At 61.6% G+C, this 21196-nt stretch overlaps 1 protein-coding gene across 2 annotated transcripts; it reads right to left on the bottom strand.

Moving 5' to 3' along the window:
* Positions 1 to 1725: 1725 nt before the first annotated feature.
* Positions 1726 to 14027, bottom strand: CAPN10 (calpain 10). Of its 2 annotated transcripts, none has more exons than XM_059929117.1 (12): positions 13723 to 14027; positions 11037 to 11168; positions 9696 to 9892; positions 8692 to 8909; positions 6967 to 7108; positions 6275 to 6441; positions 5794 to 6014; positions 4804 to 5006; positions 4430 to 4718; positions 2671 to 2870; positions 2361 to 2406; positions 1726 to 2080 (listed from the first exon to the last, which is right to left on the bottom strand). In XM_059929117.1, exons 1-12 carry the CDS (start codon positions 13846 to 13848, stop codon positions 2051 to 2053), a joined length of 1971 nt encoding a protein of 656 aa, XP_059785100.1. In that variant the 5' UTR covers positions 13849 to 14027; the 3' UTR covers positions 1726 to 2050. The 2 variants fall into 2 exon arrangements, with proteins under 2 accessions (XP_059785100.1, XP_059785101.1); XM_059929118.1 differs by having other exon boundaries at positions 4463 to 4718.
* Positions 14028 to 21196: the final 7169 nt, after the last annotated feature.

The following is a 21196-nucleotide window of genomic DNA, read 5'->3' as shown; positions in this document are numbered from 1 at the left end:
AGTCCAAGGTCAAGGCACTGGCCAATTTGGTTCCTGGCGGAGGCCCCCATCCTGGCTTGCGAGAGCCGCCTTCTGTGCCCTCACATGAAGCTCTGCTACCTCTTCTAAGAACACCCAAGGGGTAACCTGCCGGGGAGACTGAGCCAGGCGGGGTGTAAACACCCTGCATTTAAGCCCCATGTGGGACTCTGGATGCACGTGTCAGACCTCCCCTCCTTCCCTTATAAACATCCTGCACCCCAAACTTGTTTCCGTGTCGGCCTCCGAGGTCCAAGAAGAGTTGATACCCCGGGGTTTGGAGCTGGATCACCCACTGCGCCTGGCGACGGGGGACTGCCTCTGGTGGCACAGGTGGTGGTCTCGTCCCGTCCGGGGGTTTGAGATACACGGACAGCAGGGTGACAGGGCAGGTGGCTGGGGGCCAGGTGTGAGGCCGCCTCTGGTCACTCATGAAGAAGCTCCAGCTGCAGGGCAGAGAGAGCCAGGCCTGGGCCCACTGACTGCAGAGGTGGCCGGGCTCCAAGAGGAAGGACCCGCCCCCAACAGCAAGTGTGCACAGCAGACTCCCCCAGATGCCCCCACCCACCTGGCCCTTAGGCCCTCTACTCCTTGGCTGTGCTCAGGGAGAGGGAGGGGACGTCCAGACATCTGAGAACCACTGGGCATTCAGGTCCTGAGCTGACACTGACCTCTGGCGCATCCTCATGGGCCCTCCAGGGTGGGACACAGGAGGCTGTTGACAGTGGAATCTTGCCAGGACCGGCTCCCAGCGGGCGATGGCGTCACTTCCTGGTTTCCAAGCATGTAACTGGGATTCACACGTGCAAATCACCAACACCCTCTCTGGGGTCAGAGGCGCCCGTCAGGAAGGCCAAGGGCGAGACTGAAACCATCACCCGCCCCAGACAACAAATCACAAATGGTACCTCGGGGGAGGGTGGAGACTGGGACCCCCCTTGAGTCCCCGAAGATGCAGGGGTGGTCCCATCGGGGGTGGTGGCCCCATCCTAGCTCCATTTGACTCAGAACTCGGGTTTCCCAGGACAACTCCTGCTCCCCGAGGGCAGCGTCAGGCATGGCAGTGCTCCGGGACGGAGCAGGTCAGGAAGATGAGGAACAGCCCACGTTTTCGCGGAATGGAATAGGCACTGGCCGTTTTTTCCAAGAAACTATGTTGTAATACAGGACAAAGAGACCCAACTGGCTAGACGCCCCGATCATGCTGACGACACGGTGTTGAAGTCAGAGGAGCAAGATGGGGCAGAAGACAACCAGGCCAAGATCGGGGCACCAGAAATGGTTAGGGGTTGAGGGGTCCCGGGGTCGGAGGCCTGCGGGCTATCCCCTCCCAAGTCAAGAGCAGAGGACCTCATCCCGCACCTCCTAGAAGGAAGCAGGAGGCCACTGGGCACTGGCGGCAGCATTCACACCAGAGCCCGTCGGCTGGTAGACCAGATGACTAGAAGGCAGCCAGGTGGGGGGCCCAGCGTGGATGGGGAGTCGATGGCACCGTGCTGCTTCGGCCACTCGCGGACTGCCGTGTGCCGCCCCTCCAATTTTCTCTTCTCACTACCCACCTCCTCCTTCCCTACACCAGCCCTGCCCCTCTCGGGCCACCTGGTCACCCCCCATGTCTCAGCAGCCGGGCGGGAGCCTCTCACCTGCTCCCCCAGTGACAGCCAATGAAGCCGCTGGCTACCTGAACCAGGACCCAGCTGGAAGCTGCTCAGTGCTAATGTTTATTTATAAAGTTACATCCTAAAAACGTTTCTAATAAATAGTTTTAAACAAGATCTGTCCCGATGCGCCGTAAGGCCTCTCTCCGGGGCCAAGGAGACAGGGCGTGGAGGATTTCAGGGAGGCTCTGTCAGCTCAGCGGCGTGGAACGAAGGTGCCACCCTGAGTTTTTCTTGCCCTTCCTGCAGCACCTGCCGGGATGGGGGTTCTTTGCCAGGTCCCGCTCAGGCCCGGCCGCCGCGGCACTGGCGTGTGGGCCACTGGGAGCCCCTCAGACCCCCGATCACCGGAGCCGACACGCAGGGTCACCCGGTTAGGCTTTCATCACTGCCACGAAGGAGGCCTGCGGGAGGAGATGGCGAGGGCTGGCGGCACTGCCCCGGTTGGCGGGGTGAAGGCCCGCCCCCACGTCCTCCAGGGGCTGTCACTGCAGCCCCAGCTTCTGGGCCCCGAGAAGCTCTGCCTGGGGCTCTCAGGGGAAGAGACCAGGGCACCTCATGTCCCAGGGCACAGCCCAGCCTTCAGGGTGGCCGCTGGGAGGAGCTAGGTGGGGGAATTACGACCCAGGGCACGAGGAGGTCCCAAAGCAGAGTGAGCTGGGCCCCCCCAGGCCCCATACGTACCTCCTTGAGGAGCTGCCCCAGCATCTCCTGGCTGTGAATGGAGCGCCTGTGGGAGAAGACACCGCGGTCACCCCGCTGGGTCCCTCCCCGCGCACTTGGAGAGGCAGCCACGCTCCAGGCCCGTCTGCTCTCTAGACGGCGCACTCTCCTCCCACAGGCCTCTGGGCTCTGCCAGGACAGTGAGAGCTGGGATGTGTGGGGCAGGCGGGATAGAACCAGGGGCGCTAAGATGCTGAGGACCACGGCCCCCCGACCGACACACATACACACACACACACACACACACACACACACGGCCCCGGCGCCCCACCTGTCTATTCTGGTCTCCACGGTCACTGTGAAGGCCCCCTCTGCGTCCGGCAGGTAGGTGGAGGGCACGATCCAATAGGTCCCCTGGGACAGGTGGCAGAGCCGGCTGACCTCCTGGGCGTAGCAGTGCGGTACACAGCTCAGCAGAGGCTCCTGGAGCAGCAAGGAGGGCGCATCCTGGCCCCCGCCATCCGCCGGGACCTGGGGGAGGCCCGGGCTCAGACCGGGCGGCCTGCCCGTGGGCGGACCAAATCGGCTGTGCCCGCCAGGACGGCGAAGGCAAGTCCCCTGTCTCAGCCTTGGCCTTGCTCCCTTCCCGGCAGCACTGCCCTGGGTTGGGAGCAGAACGGTGCAGTCTGCTTGGACCCCGTCACACGTGCCAGGCCCCCAAAGCTGGACTCGCCACTCACCGGGGCCCCACCACCCGAGGGCCCCAGCCTGGGGACCAGCAGAAGACCCGCCCTCACGTCCTCCAGGGGCTGTCACTGCAGCCCCAGCTTCTGGGCCCCGAGAAGCTCTGCCTGGGGCTCTCAGGGGAAGAGACCAGGGCACCTGGTGTCCCAGGGCACAGCCCAGCCTTCAGGGTGGCCGCTGGGAGGAGCTAGGTGGGGGAATTAAGACCCAGGGCACCAGGAGGCCCCCACTGCGCAAGCCCCTGCCCTGGGACTCATCTCTTTGGCCCCGGCACCGGCACTTTTTTCGAAGCGCCAGGGGGGTACCCCGGGGGTGGCCTGCGGTGGAGCGAGGCTCCAGAGCGCGTCCTCAGCCGTTGGGATCCTGAGGGCACAGAACCTTCTCAGAGAGGAGCCGACCCTCCCCTCCCCCACGTCGTCGGTACCGCAGGCTAAGCGTGCCAGCCCCATGACGGGCCCCTGATGGCACAGCTCCGGGCCATCCTCCAGCCCATGCCCTCCTCGGGCACCTGCCACTGCCCAAGCCCGTCTTGAAGCGGGGCCCCCAGAAGGAGCAGGGGAGCCACACCGTCACCACGGGATCTGGGTTTGCGACCTCTGACCTCTGGCACTTCACCTCCCCGCTTCCTCCAGCTACAGGTCCGCTAGGTGCACCCTGCTCACGAGCCGGGAGGGGAAGGGCAGACTGAGGCCGGGGAAGGCGCTCGGGGCGGCGTTTGTGAGCCCCTGGCCCTCGCCTGGCCTCCACAGTCTCCGGCTACCCGTGGGCAGAGCTCCAGGCCCCCATGACCCCGGGGGGCAGCCTCTCTTCTGTGGGGACAACCGGCACACTTTCCCGAGTTCCCGAAGGCCACCCCACCCTCCTACTGCCTGGGACTCGGCCCCGCCCCTCGGCCTCGCTCTCAGCTCCTCACCCCCAGCTCTGTCTTTTCTTTCTGATCTAAAGACCCTCGCTCGGTGGCGCGACCGTCCATCGCGTCTCAGCGGGTGTGGGCCTCCCCTCCCTCCCTTTCCTGATGGTCCCCACGAGCCCAGGCCCTCGCTGGTTCCAGACTCAGGCACGGGGTTTGGGGCGGGGAGGATTCATGCGGCTTCAGGGCGGCTCCTGCTGGACAACGGCGTCCTCTGCGCCCTCTCGGGCCTCCTGGCTGGAGGTGCAGTGCTGGGGGCAGCTCAGGACACAAGGGTCCAGTTGTTCTGAGCCCGGGCGAGGGGACGCGGGGCTGCCTGAGCTGAGCTGTGACCCCCAGTGAGCTACGGACTTTAGGAAACCTAGAAATGAGTCTTGCGTGTGACTGGATGACGCGGACAGACCCCAGGGGGCCTCTCGCCCCGACCCCGGCTCACCCCACCCGGACGCCCGGGAGCAGGGGCGCCTGCCTGGAAGACGTGGAAGCCGATGGGGAGGCCCTCGTGGTCACGGCTGTGCTGGCGCAGGGTGATGCGGACGCAGCGGGGGCCCGCGCCCGCCGGCACCGAGAGGGGGAAGCGGGGGTTGGTGGGGTAGGAGGCAAAGTTCCGGCTGCCCCCCGCCGTCCGGCCGACTGTCCAGGAGCCCCGCAGCCTCACGGTCTCCCACTCGCCCACGGGCAGGGCCTCCCTGGGGGCAGCGCTCTGGGCTGCCGGCTGGATGGCGCTGCCGGGGAGACAAGCACAGGAGGCGGCCGTGGCGCGAACGCACGCGGCCCTGCCCCAGTCCCTGGCCCGCCCGCCGCCCTCACCTGAGGGAGACTCTCCCGCTGGAGAAGACCCGGAGCAGGAACTGCCCTGGCACGTCCTTCAGGAAGGTGCTGGGCACGGCCAGGTAGTAGCCCGGGGCGAGCTCACAGCGCAGGTGGACCTCACGGTCGTACGCGTGGCACGCGGTGCCCGCCACGGGGGGCGCGGACAGGGCCCTGGGCAGGCTGACCCGCCGCTTCTCCACCTGCAGGGGAGGCCCGCGTGCACCCATCACAGAAGGGCCCCCCTCGAAGCACCCAGGCCTACGGGTCCCCCCCGCCATCCCCGGTGAACCCGGGCCTTCCCCTCAGCCCTGGGGTCAGCGGCTCCGTCCCACATGGAAGCCTGCAAGTCCTCCTGCTCTGGGAGGAAAGAGACAAATCTAGACAGGGCCGCGCCCGCAAAGGCAGGTGGCTGATGCAACCTGGGGACTGCCAGGCAAACGGCCTGCCAGCAGTTTCTGCAAGAGGAAAGGAACGCCAGGCGGGCCGTGGCCGCACAGGGACGGGGAACAGTGCGATGTGAGCTGTCAGACCCCGTCAGCACATACAGGGTTAAACACCAAGCGACTGGGCAAGCCAACGGGCAGCGCGGTCCCGTCGGCCACCCTCCCGTCCCCTCGGAGAGCAGGACAGGGGTCTCCATCGGGAGCCACAGACCTACCCTCAGACCCTCAGACAACCCACGGGAGCACAACGACCCCATGCCCGTTTTGCAGGGAGGGGACTGAGGGAGGTCCCAGGCCGCCCCCCGCAGCTCTCCTAACACCTCTGCCAGCTCTGCTAACGGCTGCCTCTGTGTAGCTTGCCTTTGGCCAAAGGGCGCACCCTGGGCCAGGGGAGGGAGGTGAGTCCTGTGGACTCAGATCTGAGCGGGGTCTGTGGGAGGACAGCCGGGGGGGCGAGGGGCACGTCGGGGGCTCCTGGGGCTCAGGCCTCTTCATCCCTGTGCCTGCATCCCACAGAGCGTGGTGCCGGGCCCGGGCGGGTTACCTTCCAGAGGTGCAGGCCCACGGCCTGGTAGTCCCTGCCTGGGTGGCCCGCCGTGCGCAGCTGCGGTCCCTGCAGGACGGCCACGTACACCTCGCTGGGTTCGCAGACCCGCAGCCAGAACTTGGGGTTGCTGGGGAAGCCGCTGTTGTTCCGGCAGCCTCCCGCCGACTGGCCCTTGACCCAGGCCCCGGGCAGCGCCTGAGTGTGGCACAGTGCCCTTCCTGGGCGGGGACCCCCACGTCAGCCGCAGGGACAGGGTCCCCCTCACGCCCCCTGCACTGGCAGGGGGCCCCCACCCCGCCACCTGTCCCCCCAGGGCAGGGGGGGGGGTCCGACCGTTGCTCCGCCCTGAAGAGAAGCCAAGGGGCAAGAGGGGTGCCCAGGCGCCCCGCGGTGGGACGCGGTGCCTGACTTCAGGGGCCAGTCCGTCCGGGCCACCGCGTCCCCACGAGGCCTCCCCCGGGGCGCAGGCCTCCCTTACCTGAGTAGAGGCTCTGCAGGTGGCCAGCCTCCGTGATGGGGAAGCCAATGGTGACCTCGTCAAACTCCCGCAGAAACTCGTCCTCCTCCACCCAGAACTCCCCCTCCTGCAGCTGCGACAGCAGCTCGGGCTGGGCCGCCGACTCCACCCGGCTCCACCCTTCGCCCCTGGAAGGAACCTCCCTTCAGCCGAGGCCTCCCGCCTGAGAGCGACAGCAGTGCCCAGGCAGCAGGGCAGGAGGCGCCCTTGCCGGGCTGGGTGGGGGGCGGGGGCGGGGGGGGTGCTGCTCCCGCTCTGGGACCCTGGGCCGGCGAAGGGGAGCGGCCTCGGTCCCGGTCTCGAAGCTGAGCTGAGGTCTGGGTGCAGGCGTCCCGTGGGTCTCTGTCACCCGCAGCCCGGCAGGGCATCCACCAGTCCGTGGGTGCCCTCAGGACAGGCCCCGACCGCCCCGGCTCACCTGGGTCACAGGGCCAGCACTAAGCCGGCCTCAACAGGCCATCTGGGGCCGAGCACAGAGCACGGTGGCCCACGAGCAGGAGAGCAACCAAACCCTGTCCTGACCACGGCCCGGCCTCGGACACCAGGCGCGCACGCGGTAGAGGCAGCTCTGGGCGGCCCCTCAGGCCCCGCCCCGCCCCCCCCCCCCCCAAGACCGGCACGATGACCCAGAGCGCACCCTGGCCCGCACTCACCCCTCTCTCCAGGGCCCCTGCCAGCACCGCCGGCCCCAGGGGTTCTGAATCCGCAGCAGCAGGATGCTCTGACCAGCCCGACCCCGGAGCTCTTGCAGATCCGCGACGATGAAAGCGTGAAACTCCCCCAGCGCCCTGGTACCTGGGTGAGGAACAGCCAGCAAGTCCCCAAACCGCGCAGACGCACAGGTCCGCCTCCTTCCCTGGGACGCCCCAGCCCACCCAACTGCGGCTGCACAGGCACCCGGGTCCCCGCGGGCCACCAGGGGCTCCTTTCCTGACCGCTGCAGACAACTCAGCTCAGGGGTGGCCTTATGCAGCGTGAGTCACAGTGAAGGACCTGGGTTTAGACTCTGGCTCGGCTGCCACCAGGACTGGCAAGTCATTCCCTTCTCTGGGCCGCAGTCCTCGCTGAGGATGATGAGGGAGGTTCTCAAAAGGGCTGCTCCCAGCACCGTCACGGGTGGGTCTGTGACGCCAGAAACTAGCGAAACCTGCTCTCGGAGAGGCCCGCTAGGGTGTCAGGGGCGTCAGGTAGTGTCTGAGCAGAAACCGGTGGGGAGAGCTGGAGGCCCGTGGGAGACCCTCCACCTGGCCAGAGGTCTTGGGACAGACAGGCGCAGAAGTGGAGGGGCCAAGCAGAGACCGGTGGGGGGGCAGGGGGCGGTCCAGACGGGAGAAGAAACTCCTGGAATGTCTTTAAGGGCTTTGCTTACAAAGGCACTAGAGCCGCCACTCTGGGTGTCCTGCCCACGTCCCCAGACCCCTGCCACTTCGGTGGGCTCCAGCTGCTCTCCATCTTTGCCTGGGGGTTCCCCCAAAGCCTGACGTGCCTAGAATTAGCCATACCCCACCCTGGGGGCAGCTGATGCTCTACAGGCCACCCTCTGAGGCCGTGTCTCGCGCGGCGCCCCAGCACAGCACTCTGTGGGCCCCCCTCACCCCCAAAGTGTGCTTCCCCACCCCCATCCTGAGGTCTGCAGGTGGGGAAACCAGACCGGGGTTGTGCTAACCCTCACGCACGTGCCGCGCAGCGTAACGGTCAACACGTGGCAGTTTATTTTGATGTTCTTATTCTTCGGACAAAAATCCCGTTATGAAAATAATCCTAAATATGAAAACAATTGTGCATAAAGATGTCCACTGCAATGTTATTTATAATAGCATAAAATGGGAAAGGCCTTAAATATCCAACATCAAGGGAAGGATTAAGAAGAGCACAGCAGATACACTAATAAAATAAGACGTTGCCAAGTGTACACAGCAACACAGAGAATGGTATATCATATAGAATACAAAACGTATACATCTTTTTGAAAAAAAAAAACTGAGAAAGGGGACTAAAAAGTCCAAAGTAGTCAAATCTGAGTGATTTTTTTCTTTCAACGGATTTCTTTCAATGAGCAGATATATTACTAAAGTGAAAACCTGAGTGTCGATTTTGCCAGATTACCACCTGGGCCAGAGATGGTGCCACCACCTGGTTCCCAGTGACCCCAATACAGGCTCCTGTCTCCCCATAGGGGTAAGCCCTGGTCAAGGGGAAAGGGTACACTTCCCTCCAGAGAGGGACGGTCAGTAGGGAAGGTCACACACCCAGACACCAGTTCCGAAGGTCCTGCTTTCCACTTAGTCCATATAGGACCACAGTAAAAAGCCCCGTACAGGAGGCCGAGAGGGCCCAGGTGCGCAGGCCTGCCGTGCCGCCGCCCGCTCCCGCCCTACCTGTTCTGGGGCTGAGCACCGAGCAGCTCAGCAGACAGCGGTCCTTCAGGCTGAGCAGCTGCCGACAAGTCCTACGTTCCGCGCCCCTCGGCCTGTCCTGCTGGCCGCTGGTTCCTGCCATGTCCTTCAGGTTCCACCTTTCGGCCAGGCCACCAGTGAGGTCCACCAGGGCATCAGCCACCTGTCCCGCCCACAGGTGCTCATAGGACCCGTAGATCCTGGGGAGACAGCCAGGAGGGCGTGAGGCTCCGGCACCAGGCCCCCTGCCCCTCTCCTGCCCCCTGTGGTCTGCCTTCTACCCACCTCAATCGCCTCTCTTTCCTCCCCTCTTTCCCTCCCACCCTGTCCTCACCAAGTGCAGACACAAGCTCGCCTCCAAGGCCATAAGGGACAGCACCCCGCGGTGCCCTGCTGCCTCTGCCCCTGTGGGGCACCAGCGGGAGGCGGGCACAGAGGCTGTGCGCTCCCACTCCTGCGTCTGTCGTGATCGAGGCCCTCGGCCCCGCCAGCGGCAGCAGTGGAGGGCTCACTCCCAGCGCGGAGGCCTGCCTACCGGCCCGGCGCCCTTCAGCACGGCCATCGGCACACTGGGGGAGCAAGCCCTCGGCCTCGGGACTACGATAAACGAGCATGGTACCTCGGCGGCCTCATTACTTCCCAGCAACCTGCACAGAGGCCGCCTGTCCCCAGTGGTGACACAGATAGACGGAGACATTTCTCTCGCTTGGGTTTGAGGAAAGAGAGAGGAAGACACACACCCTCTTTCTGGAGGCGAGGCCTTCATGCCCGACTTTGAAATGAGGGCAGGGAAAGAGGGAGTGGGCAGAGGGGAGAGCAAACCACAGGCCAAGTCTCAGAGTTTCTGTCTCTGGACGGGTCGCCCCACCCAGGGCTGGCCACCAGGCCCTCGCTGCTGACAAGGACGCTGCAGCCCAGGGCGAGCAGATGTGCTTCCCGGGCCCCCAGCCCGCCTGGCCCGGCCCCTCCGCCCCCAGCGTGCGTACTTGGCGTAGACCTTCTCCAGTAAGGGAAGCCAGAACACATCCTCCCTCTGGCACCGGGAGAAGCAGAGTCTCCCTGCAAGACAAGGCAGACGGTCATCTATGGTCACCTCCACCCAGCGTCCAAACTGCCAAACTCGACAGGTGAAGGAGCCGCGGTACGTCTGGTCGAGCCAGCTCGGCTGTCCCGGAGGAAAGACCTGCCGCGCGTGGGGAGAGGCAAAAGGAGACGGTGAGAGAAGCCACCACACGGCGCGCTCCCAGCATCCCGAGCAGAGCGTGACCGTGCTCAACGGTACCCTCCCGTCGCGCAAAGGATTCCACCTCCCCCGACGCCTGGCTGGCAGTGCTTGTGCAAAACCGGCTCACTGGGCAGAAGACTAACAGACCTTTCAATAAAAGAGGCTAGGGCCACACTGAGGGAGCCGACTGGCTCCCAGAGGTCAAAGTCAACCATCATGTCCTAGTGTCCCCAATCAACACGCGACCTGAATCCAAAACAGATGTGACTTTTATAGGCCCGAGTGACCCAGTTCTCGACAGAGCGGCTGGTGGCAGGTCACCATAGGTACAGCGACCCCCTGGCTGGAGCTTGGGACCTCAGAAACTCTGACAGTGCCCGGCCCGCTCTTCATTGCTGGGTTTGTGATTCTGGCCTAATGCTGAGAGACAGGACGGGCTCTGGACCCAGATGGCCTCGTCTGGGCCTGGCTCTGTCCCTTACTAGCTGGGAACATGACAATGGTTTTAGTGCCCTCGTTTGTAAGAAAGGGTCAAAGCCAGCAAGGCCTGTGAGAATGAAAGCCAGCAACTGGGGTGGGCTAAGCGCAGGGCCTGGGACGTGGGAGCGGCTCGGAAAGGGGTCACCACCATCAACACTGTTGCCTGTATCGGTGACACTTAGCCAAGGCCGTGAGGGCTCCTGGGGAAGGAGTCTGACAGGCTTTCTATAACTGTGGTACCTGCTTAGCATTGGAAACAGTTTTAATCACCTTTTGCCAATTTATATTCAAAACCTGTTAAAAAAAAAAGCAACCGCAACTGGCTAGGCAGCTTACTCCAAAGCAGCATAGGACCTCTCAGCCAACCCTTTCCTACCCTGGGCTGGCATGTTTGCCTTTTTATTCCAAATGCCTGCCTGACCCAGGGCTCAGGAGATGGCAGAGCAGGGCAGAAGGCACCCCTGCTGGCCCCTGCGGGAGGGGGTCACTGCGTCTGCGCCTCGGAGCCCCCGTGGCCCGAGGGCCGAGCCCCGCAGAGCAAGAGCTTGGCTGCCTCCTGTTTCCTTCCAACGCGGGCAGACAGGAAGCAAGGGTCGGAGAGGAAGCGCACTGTGGCAGACACCTGGTCCAGGAGGTGCTGGCTCTTCTGCAGGGCGGCGCAGGCGCACAGGAACCAGCAGTCCCCTAGCAGCCCTTGCTTCACCTGCCCTTCCTGAGCGCGATCTGCAAACAGCTGGGGCGTGGCGCAGATTTCCTGAAATAAAGAAAATCGTCCAGAATTACTTCATGCCTGTGGCTAGCTTTAAAACTAAGAACACAGGATCTATGTGACAGGGGCCGGGGAGGAGCTTTTCTGGTCATCCACATTGCCTAAGAGGGGACGGGAAGCAGCTGGCTTCTTGCAGCCAGTATCCGCCAGCCCCTCTTGGCTTCAGATCATCGCATCCGACCTAGATTCCGGGGTCCCTGTCTCTGTCTACCTTCCTTAATTGGCAAAACTCCCAACTCTGGATGAATCCTACCCCCGCTTTCATAAAACAGTGCAATGTTGGTCTAGAAAACGGTCTCACTTTAAATTCATAAAGGCAAGTCTCAAGTGGGTCCTCTATACTGTTTCTCTAAAAGGCTCAATTTTCCACACCCCAGACTAGTTTACCCCTTCTCTTCTCAAAACACCCTCGCCCCTCTGAGCGGATGGCCTCACCTGATGCTCCATCAGAAGCCCCCTGACCTGACCCCGTTCCTGCCCTCAGTATCTGATCCCTCCCACCATCCTTGCTTCCTTCCTTCTCTGCAGGCAGGATCCCACCAGCATAAGGCATGGGAGAGGATGTCTCCTCTTCTCTAAGATACTGTCCCTGGGCACTATTTCCCCTCTAGGCCCGTCACTGACCGACTTCTCGAAAGAGCTGCTGCCCCTACTTCCTCCCTCCGGCTCCTTGCAACACCTCGTTGCTTCTAAGCCAGCCATGCCCCCAAAACCGCTTTTATCAATGTCACCTCCGTGTCGTCACCTCCAACGGGCATCCTCTGTCCTTGTCTTTCCCAACACTCGGCAGCATAGAGCAGTGGCTGCCCCCGGCCCCAGCAGCCCCCTCCTGGCTTCCATGATTCCAAGGGCTTCTGGCTGTCCTTTCCCCTCACTGCCTGCCACTTCTCAAGTCTACCTGTCAAGGCACCTGCAGTTCCTCAAGGCTCGGTTCCAAGCCGCCTCTTCTCTGCCCGTACTTTCTCCTGAGATACCCTTCCAGACCCTGGACAGTAAGCCATCTGTTACAGTCCCAGCTCCCAGGTGGAGCATCTAGCCCAGGTCTTCCTGAGCTCCCGACTCTCATATCCACTTGCCTACTGTTAGCTCCACTTCAACCTGTGAGAGCACAACCCAAGCCTACATTTCCACCCCTAGCTCTCCTCCACCTCCCAGTTTCCCCAGCACATCAACCGGGACCATCATCCCCCCAGGTGCTCAGGCTAGAAATCTAGAAGTCATTCTTGGTCCCTCTTTCATCCTCACCATCTACTTCCAATCGGTCACTAAGACAAACTCGGGTCTCAGACCTACCTCTGCCACTTCTTAGTTCTGAGACCTTGGGCAACGTTTTGACTTAACATTGGTTTCCTGATCTGTAAAATGGAGATACAAGTACCAACCTTATAGAATTATTCGGTGAACTAAATAAAATCAAGAGCATAAATTCTGTGTGCATACAATACCTAGCCTTTACTGGCATATAATGAGTGTTATGTAAATATGTTTCTCTTCCCATTTCCTGACCACCATGAACCCAGCTCTAGTTTCCAATCGGTCACTAAGACCTATCAATCCCCCCTCCAAAATATCTCTCAAATCCATCCACTCCAAAGCCCCATCCCAACGGCTGTCACACTAATCTGAGCTCCTTCATCTTTCTTCAGGACCACTGCAATGGCCACCTGCATTCTTGCCTCAACAATCCACTTCACACCTGGCAGTAAGAGTGAGCTTCTTAAAACATAAATCAAATCGAATCACTCCTCTACTAAAAACATTCTAATGGCCTCCCATTGTCCCTAAAATCCACCCCCACTTTTTTTTAACCCAAATTCCACTGGCATGGCCAATCAGGCTCTTTGGCCCTTGGCACCTCCATGCCAAACATGCCCTCTCAGTGTTGCCCATGGAAAGCACCTCAACAGCCAAAGCCAGGTCTGGCCTTCTTCCAGGCCTGGTGCACGCAGATGTCCCCACTAAGACTGCATACGCTCAGGGAGAGACTGTTCCTTGGACAGTCTTATTCAGCTGATACACCATTTCTAAAGATATCAGCATAGCACTAGGCCAGAGCATCCCTCTAAACTGCCACCTTAAAATAATTACATCTGAAAGTGCAAGTGCACGAGGTCCAAGACAGGAACGTGCAGAGCAAAACGGCTTTGCTTTGTAGGCTCAGCCTGGCCCTTCCAGAACAGCATGAGAAACAGAACGAGACCGCTTGTGGCCAGAAGAGCCATGCAGACTAGAAGCTCTTCAAAGCAGACGCAAGTGGGGCTGAGTTTGCGTCTGTTAAAACGCCCCTCTCGCTGTGCCTTGAATCTCCTATTGAATGGAGCTCTCGCAGGTAGGGGCCGTAAACTCCGGTCCAGCACACCCCAAGTGGGCTGGGGAGGGGGCCTGGGAGCCCACGCAGGAGGACAGCGGCGGCAGACCCTGCCGACCGCCGTGCACCCAGCCCCGGCTAACCCCGGCTGCCGCGCTCGCACCCCTGCAGGAAGGAGCGCCTGGACGCCTGGCGCGAGACCCGTGAGACCCGCGCGCCCCCCTGCCCCACCTGGGGCCGCCTCCACGTGATTTCCTCCCGGAACTGGGCCAGCGGAGTGGAGAAGCTAGAGAAGAGCGAGGAGTCCGAGGCCGGGAAGGCAGCGTCCCGGAAGAGCTCCCTGGCCGGCGCCCGCATCTTGGGCACCCCGAGGTCCCATCTGCTGTCCGCACCCCGGTGCCGAGCGCAGCCGAGGGGGCGCGCAGCCCCGGAGGGAGAGCGAACCGGCCGCGGTCCCGCCTGCCTCGCGCTTCCCCCTTCCGGCCCGGCCCCCCAGCCCCGCTGGACCCACAGTACCACCCGGCCCCGGTGCCCGCCCGCTCCGTCGCCCCGGTAACCGTCGATCTAGGCTGCAGCCAACCAGGAGAGTAGCCCCTGATCACATGACAGAACGGCCCAATCCCACTTGAGCGTTGGGAAGTCCGCGCCAGAGTCCCAGCCCCCAGGGGGCGTGGCTCTCGATCTAGGCTCCAGCGAAGCCGGTTAGTCGCCTTGGCTGCACTGCTCTTTCCAGGGCCGGGGGGCTCGGAGGTGTCTCAGCCGAGACTCACACCTGGGAGGCTGGCAGCGTCTTGTCCTCGGGCCGGTGTGGTTCGGGTCGGGGCGTCGGGACTGCCTCCTGAGGCTGAAGGGACCAGAGAGGCAGTCTCGGCCGAGGTCGGGACACGAACTACAGGTCCCAGCATGCCGCGCTGCCTCCAGAATGCACTTCTTCCGGCGGGGACGGTGGGTCCGGCCACCTGGTGTCGGGAGAGCCAATGAGACTCGGGAAAGGGAGCTGTGGGCCGTCAGGGACCGTGTGGTGTCCGCCACTGTTGTGGTTGTGTGCTGGGGTCCTGGGGAATGTTACGGCCCCGGGAGGGCCTTCCCAGGCCTGGGAGGCTGTCTCAAGGCAGGCTGGGATCAGACGCGCTGGATCCGGAGCCGGGCAGGCGATGAGGCTGGACCATCCTCCTGGTCCCCAGATGGCCGGGCATCTGGTCCTGGTGGGCTGGACAGTGACCCGCTGGAGTTAAGGTTACAGCCCATGGCCGCTCAGTGCTGCGGGTTGGTGAGGGCAGTGACTTCAGGATCTGCTCAAGGATTCACCTTTGCTGCAGGAACCAGCCTTTCCGCGTCCCCATTCCCAGGAAGGAAGGCAGCCAGCCAGCCAGAGGCTTATTCTCTGAGTGCCTCTCCAAGCCTGCTTCACTGTGGCTGGAGCCTTCACAGAGGGCCGCACAGGGGAGGAGATGGGGTGGGGTGGGGCACAATCCTTCTAGGACAACTCTCTGATACCTACTAGAGCTTCTCAAATTTTGTATTCCCAGGCCGCTTTTGCCCAGCCTCCCAGATAGGAAGGGTGGTCAGATCGAAGCCCTTCTGCAATCTAATCCAAAAAGTCCCCACTGCTGATGAGAAACGGAGCCTGGTCCAAAAGCCCCTGCCTCGACCTTCTTGTTCCAGAGCCCCCGGTTGCTGTGACAGCTGCGGCTTCTCCCTCTGAGAGGCCCAGCAAGGCCTGCATGAGTAGCAGCTACTAGTGGTGGCATGATATGGGCTATCTTGACCCCACCAGGCCCCAGATCCCTGGTTTGGAGGCCTAGGGTCCTCATCTCTGCTGAGGTTCTAGAGAAGGGAGTGACCGCATCGTCTGACATCTCTCTCTGGGATGCTTACTTCATGACCCTTCATCCCCGTGGTGCTGACTCTCCCAGAAGATGTTTATGGCAAGCTGGAGGCTGCACCGTAGCTGGATGGAATCAGGAATGGCCTGGGCTCTGCTTCATGTGGGTGTCCTGAAGGACTGAGACAAATTTCCCTGACCTGGGGTGTTGGGCAACTGGTCTGCTCCAGGTAACACATTGGGGTGGTGAGCAGCGAGCTGGGGCCAGCCCAGGATCTGGACTCTAAGTGGGGGCCTCTGCTGTGCCACTTACCCAGGCTTGCGAGCTCTGGAGAGCAGGCAGTGTCCTGTGGGCACGTTGGTGTCCAGAACTGGGCCCATGCCCAGAGAAGGGGCCAGGAGACAGTTGGTGCTGGGTAGGCAGCAGCCCAGGTCTGCAGTGTTGGTTTGTGACCAACACTGAGATGGCATGAAGGCAGCTCTCCTGTCGGCCTGCGGGCACAGCTCGGCCTGGGCCACACTTACCCCCCACAAGCCCTGTGGTGCCATTCCCCACCTCTGGGTGCAGAGATGACCCCTTGGCTAATTGGCAGTAGTCCCCTCTCCCTCCTGGGCCCCCCTCCCTCCGCCCCCCGCCCTGTGCAGAGTGGAGCCTCTGGCTTGTGGGTATCAGGAGGCGTTGGAAGCAGCCTGGGGTGGGAAGATGAGGAGTTCTGGGGGCAGCTGGTTCACAGCCCCAGTCTCCACAACCGCAGGTCTTGGGATGGGCAGTTATTTAAAGTCTGACCTCAGGGCCCTCTCTGTAAGGCGGGAACACCAGCTCCATGTCATAGCGCTGTTTGACGGTTACAAGTGAGACATCGGGAGGCCCCGTGGAGCTGGAAGAAGGATTGGCCTCGGGCCCCTCAGGTTAGGAAGCTCTTGAGACGCGTTCTCAGTTACATTGACACGTCTGAACTGCAAGGCAGTTTCAGGCCCACAGAACAGTGAAGGCCATGTGCCCCACCCCAGGCAGCCGGAGATTGACTCGTGTCCCGGGCCTGCGGGCAGTGGGGTGCCTGTCCCTCTGAGCAAGCCCTTCTCTCCGGGACTCTCCTCCTGAGGGGACGGGACAGGTGGGAGGTCCCCTACCTTAGCAAGGCCCTGGGCCCGTAGGACCAGCGTCCACCATGCACATCCCAGAGCTGACTCCGGCCTCTGAGCGTTGAGAGACGGTGGGAGCACGGGCGTCCACCCCAGCGGGGCCGGGAGGCATGCAGAACAGTAGTCCAGGGCCCCCGAGCCAGGAGCAGCCTGAAGTCACCTGAGCGAGGATCACCGGAAACCTGGCCCTGCTGGACAGCTGTCCCAGCTGCTCTCTGGGCCCCTGTCTCCAGCTACAAACCCCACAGTGCAGAGGTCCTGGGGCGTGCTGAGGATTGAGTGAGACACAGTGCTGGGCCTGGGCCAAGGGGCAGTCAGTGAGGGCCACGAATGTGGACTGTTCCTCCGTGGGACGGTCTTAGCTGGGGTGGAGTGGGAGTGGGTTCTGGAAGCTTGGGTCTCTCCCCTGCCCCTGTCTGAAGGTTCCAGCTGAAGGAATCTTCCCAGGCAGGGCTGGAACAAAGTCATCCGTGTCTTTCCTGCAACCCGCAATCCGTTCAACAGAAGTGAGGAAGGCTCCGCCCCTGAGGGCTTGAAGGGTCAAGTGCATTTGACAATGACGATACATGGAGTGTGTATGATCCTCACGCATCTCAGAGGTAGGTGTCACTGTCCCATTTTACGACAAAGAACCTGAACTTCAAAGGGCGGAGGTGGCAGCCCAGGACCCTGCAGCTGTACGTGGGACGGAGCCAGCATTCTGAAACCAGGCGGGCCCAGGTCACTCTGCTTGCTGACAGAGGAATGGATTCTTTTGGGGTGATGTTTTAGATTAAGTTTTGGGTTTTTTTTAACCTCATTGTTAAAAATAATACATGCTCCTTATAGGAATTTTCCCCCTTAACTACTGCTCCAAAATGGTCATGTGTTCTTAAATTTTATTTTGAACACAATACAGGTAATTTCTTCCTTGACTTCAGTCCTCTGAGGTGACCATATTTCCAAAGTGGGATATTTTCTGCACTGCGGCCGTTGCATTCACTTCAGGTCGTGGAGTCTTTTCCTCTCTGCTTGCTCATGCGTTTTTGAACAAGGGAGGCTTATCCGGGCCTGGGTGGGTGGGCGGGAGCGCTCTTAGCGCCCTGCCCTGCGCCCGTTAGAGCCCCTCTCGGATGCCGGGCTAGCCCTGTGGGCAGCCTTGGCGCACCCCACGTTCGGGTCCTTGCCCTACTCTTGGCCTGCATCCTCCCAGGGTCTGGTCAGTGATTATTTAGAAAGAAAGTGAAGAAGGAAAAAAAAACCCTTAACAGCTGCCATCAGATTGCTCTTGGTGAAAGGACAGCCTGTGTTAGGGTGTGTGGGCTAGGGAGGCTGCCTGGGGCGTGGCGGCCTCAGGTGGCCCAGCCTGGCCGGGGAGGTCTGATGGTGGGTAGAGGGGGCAACGGCTAAGGAAAGGAGGCTGGAGTCCCGGATGTGTTGAGGGCGAGGATGCCTTGATCAGCCTGAGCTGCTTTGTGCGGCCCAGTCTCTCCGTGACCCCGGGTCTTGGGCGAATTCCGCTGCTTCGCTTTTCCTGTGTACTTTCCCTTCGTAAGGCCCTTTGCTGACGCTAGGAGCGCTCTTTGTCAGGTGCTCCGATCCGTGAGTCCCGTCTTCATTGTGACCATTCTTCTCAGGTTGCATTTTTTTAATTTAAAAAGTTGTCCCTTTAAGAAACTTCCAAGGCCTCTGACTGGTTCTTTTTCCTGACCCCCGGTCATCTCACAGGTGCCTGTTCCTGTCTTAGGGTTTATTTCAAACCACCCTCACCCCGCCATTGTGTGGCTGAGACGTTAGTTCTGTTCTGATTACGTTGTTAGCCCTGCTTCCCTGGGGGTCAGTTTGAGCCGGTGAGTGCTGGCCGTCGTGCACGTGGTTGGTGCTCTCCTGGGTGGGTGCTTGACTGGGCCTTATCTTCACATCTGAAGTTCCACCCAAGGCATCTGGCCTGAGAGAGGGGGGCTTACCCCCAGTAAGTCCCAGTAAGAGTGGGGGAGGGGAGAGAAGCGCCCCCAAGGCGAGTCTGGACCACACAGGACACGGCTTGAGGGACTCAAGACACCTGTACCTGGACCCCAGAGAGGCTCCAGGCAGCGCGGGGCTCTACGTGCAAACCCTCACGCGTCAGCTCTCCACACGCCATCTCTCCTCGCTGCCCCACCTTCCCTGGCCCCAGCAGATCCGATGCTCACGGCCACTCCCATCCCCATCCTGGACGTCACCCCCCTCGGCCCCATTCTCCTGCCTGACTGCTCCCTTCTCTGTCCTGAAAGTTCTGTCTCCCAACGCTGCCCTCAGCCCCTACGGTGGTCAGTCCTGCCGCTGGCTGAAAACCCCCACCTCCATGCACGTGGCAGGAGTGGACAGATGTGGCGCGTGGCCCCAGCGCATCTGACTGCTGGTGTGAGCCCCTTCACAGCCCCACCTCTGGCGAGGTGCTTTCGTCCATCAGCATAGGTCCTTCAGGAACCAGTGACAGGAAGCCCACACCCCCGCCTGGCCTGAAGTGGACACGAGGCACGAGTGAGAGATAAAACTTCGTCATTTAAAACACTGGTATTTTAGGGACTTCCCTGGCGGTGCAGTGGTTAAGAATCCACCTGCCAACGCAGGGGACATGGGTTTGAGCCCTGGTCTGGGTAGATCCCACATACCGTGGAGCAACTAAGCCCGTGTGCCACAACTACTGAGCCTGCGCTCTAGAGCCCGCGAGCCACAGCTACTGAAGCCCGCACACCTAGAGCCCATGCTCCGCAACAAGAGAAGCCACCGCAATGAGAAGCCTGCGCACCGCAACGAAGAGTAGCCCCATCTCGTTCCAACTAGAGAAAGCCTGCACGCAGCAAGGAAGACCCAACACAGCCAAAAATAAATAAATTAATTAAAAATAAAATAAAATAAAACGTTGGTATTTTAGAGCTGTTTGTTGCCAGAGCACAGACATCGGCCCCAGAATAGGTGTGAGGCTGTATCAGGACATAGGATGCAGGCCGGGGGCTGGCATGGGCCCGTCACTGGAAGCTGTGGTATACAGCCACAAAACATTTGGTAGAACTCAACCGTGATGACCCATGAGGCAAACGATGTCCAAAATAACTCACAGGTCTGGTGGAAGAGGTTGGGAAACCCTGGCAGCCTGTGTTGGTCACAGGCTGCGTTTGGCAAGATACCACGAGGAAGAGAGAGGCTGAAAAAACATTCCCGGTTTGCAAGCTGGGAGGAAAAGGAATCGAGACAGGCAGGAATGCAGGGACTCATGGGGTTGAGAGGGCACCTGCTCATCCCAGAGGGCAGATCAGAGTCAGGACAGTGTGGCGAGGACAACACCGAGGTGTGGGCGTCACTCCGGTGAGACTGTGGGGCTTGCTTCTGAGCCTCGCAAAGTCGGGCGAGGCCGGGGGGAGCGAAGCAGGCGCCTCGGGTGTGGCGGCACGCCCACAGAGGCCATGTCAGGACCTTGGGGGACCGCAGTGCTTTTGAGAGTTGCACTGCCAAAGAAACCAGGAGGCTGGGACTAAAAAGTTTGTGACTAGAGACTTGAAAATGGCCTTGGTGGGGAAGAGGCCGAGGAAGCAGTTCAGCCCCCAAAGAGGGCTCGGCCAATGCCACGTTCAGGTGTGGTCAGTTAGACAGGAGGAGGATGGACCCTTCCCAGGGAAGAGCCAAGGGCCACAGAGAACCCAGGCCTGGGGGAGCCTGGCCCAGGATGGGGTCCCTGGTGGGCCTCTAACACTGCTATGGGGCGGGGGCTTATGGCCCCCCGTGTTTCTCCCTCCGCGAGGGTGTTGTTGCTGCCGCCCTGTCCCTGTTCCCCGTGGGTGGGTGGCTGGCCTTCCAGCTCACGAGTGGCTGGGCCGAGGGGAGCCCCACCTGGCCCTGGTGCTGGGACAGCCCCCCGAGACCTTGGGCCGTGACTGGATGGGGCCAGGTCAGCTTCTGGCCGGGGCAGGGGGGTGCGGTGGAGGGGTTGGATCTTGAGTGCAGGAAGGAGAGTCAGTGGGACATCTGGTGACCTGGGAGCCGGATGTGGCAGGGCCAGGGTTGCTGGCCCACCATTTGCGGTCCTCCCACGCCCTGGCCCCTTGGGTAGAGGGGGCTCTGTGACCGGGTCCGGCCAGTGGGTCAGGTGACATGTCACTGCGGGGCCAGAGCGTGTAATCCTGGTGGGAGACCCACAACCAGAGGTGTGCTGCCCCGTGAGCCCAACCCCGCAGGCAACCAGGAGGAGCAGGGCCCGATCGCTGCCCGTTGTCGCAGTGGCTGCATCAATCCCAGTGCCCACAGCTTAGCCATCCTTCGTGGTGATGCCCCAAGTGGAGTGCCCAACCTCACTCCCTCTTCCAAACCCCACCAGTACCTGCAGCCTCGACTGCACCTGTGCTTGCAGACGTCCCTCCTTCTCCATCCCCCAAAGTCACACTCACCTCTTCCTTTACTCCAGTTTGGGATGGGGGACCACTGCTGAGAAAGGCCCACAGCAAGGGTGGTGACAAGTGGCCTCCTTGCTTTGGTGTTTGGGGGTCTGGGGCTGGGGGGGGGAGGGACTGGGGATGGTGGAGGGTGCCGCTGGTGCTCAGACCCTCAGGGCTGCCGGGCAGGATCGGGGGCTTCCGAGGGCAGAGCCGGGATGGTCAGGAGGGGCTGGGGGTAGAGAAGAGCCTCAGCCCTACCCATCCCCTCCGGCCTCTGGCCGGGAGCCTGCGTGTCTGGCGGTGACCAGCTCAGGACCCCGCCCCACGGCAGCTGGGCAGGTGTGAA

The sequence above is a fragment of the Balaenoptera ricei genome, chromosome 7 (assembly GCF_028023285.1).
Source record: "Balaenoptera ricei isolate mBalRic1 chromosome 7, mBalRic1.hap2, whole genome shotgun sequence".
Taxonomy (NCBI): domain Eukaryota; kingdom Metazoa; phylum Chordata; class Mammalia; order Artiodactyla; family Balaenopteridae; genus Balaenoptera; species Balaenoptera ricei.
This window is presented reverse-complemented; position numbering and strand designations above follow the sequence as displayed.

Coding starts and splice junctions, on each gene's coding strand:
- CAPN10 (XM_059929117.1), bottom strand. CDS start 13,848: ATGCGGGCGCCGGCCAGGGAGCTCTTCCGGGACGCTGCCTTCCCGGCC. Junction 7,109..8,691: donor GGTGCTCAGCCCCAGAACAG/GTAGGGCGGGAG, acceptor TTCCTCACCCAG/GTACCAGGGCGCTGGGGGAG. Junction 2,871..4,429: donor CTCCCGGGCGTCCGGGTGGG/GTGAGCCGGGGT, acceptor GGCCTCCCCCAG/GTCCCGGCGGATGGCGGGGG.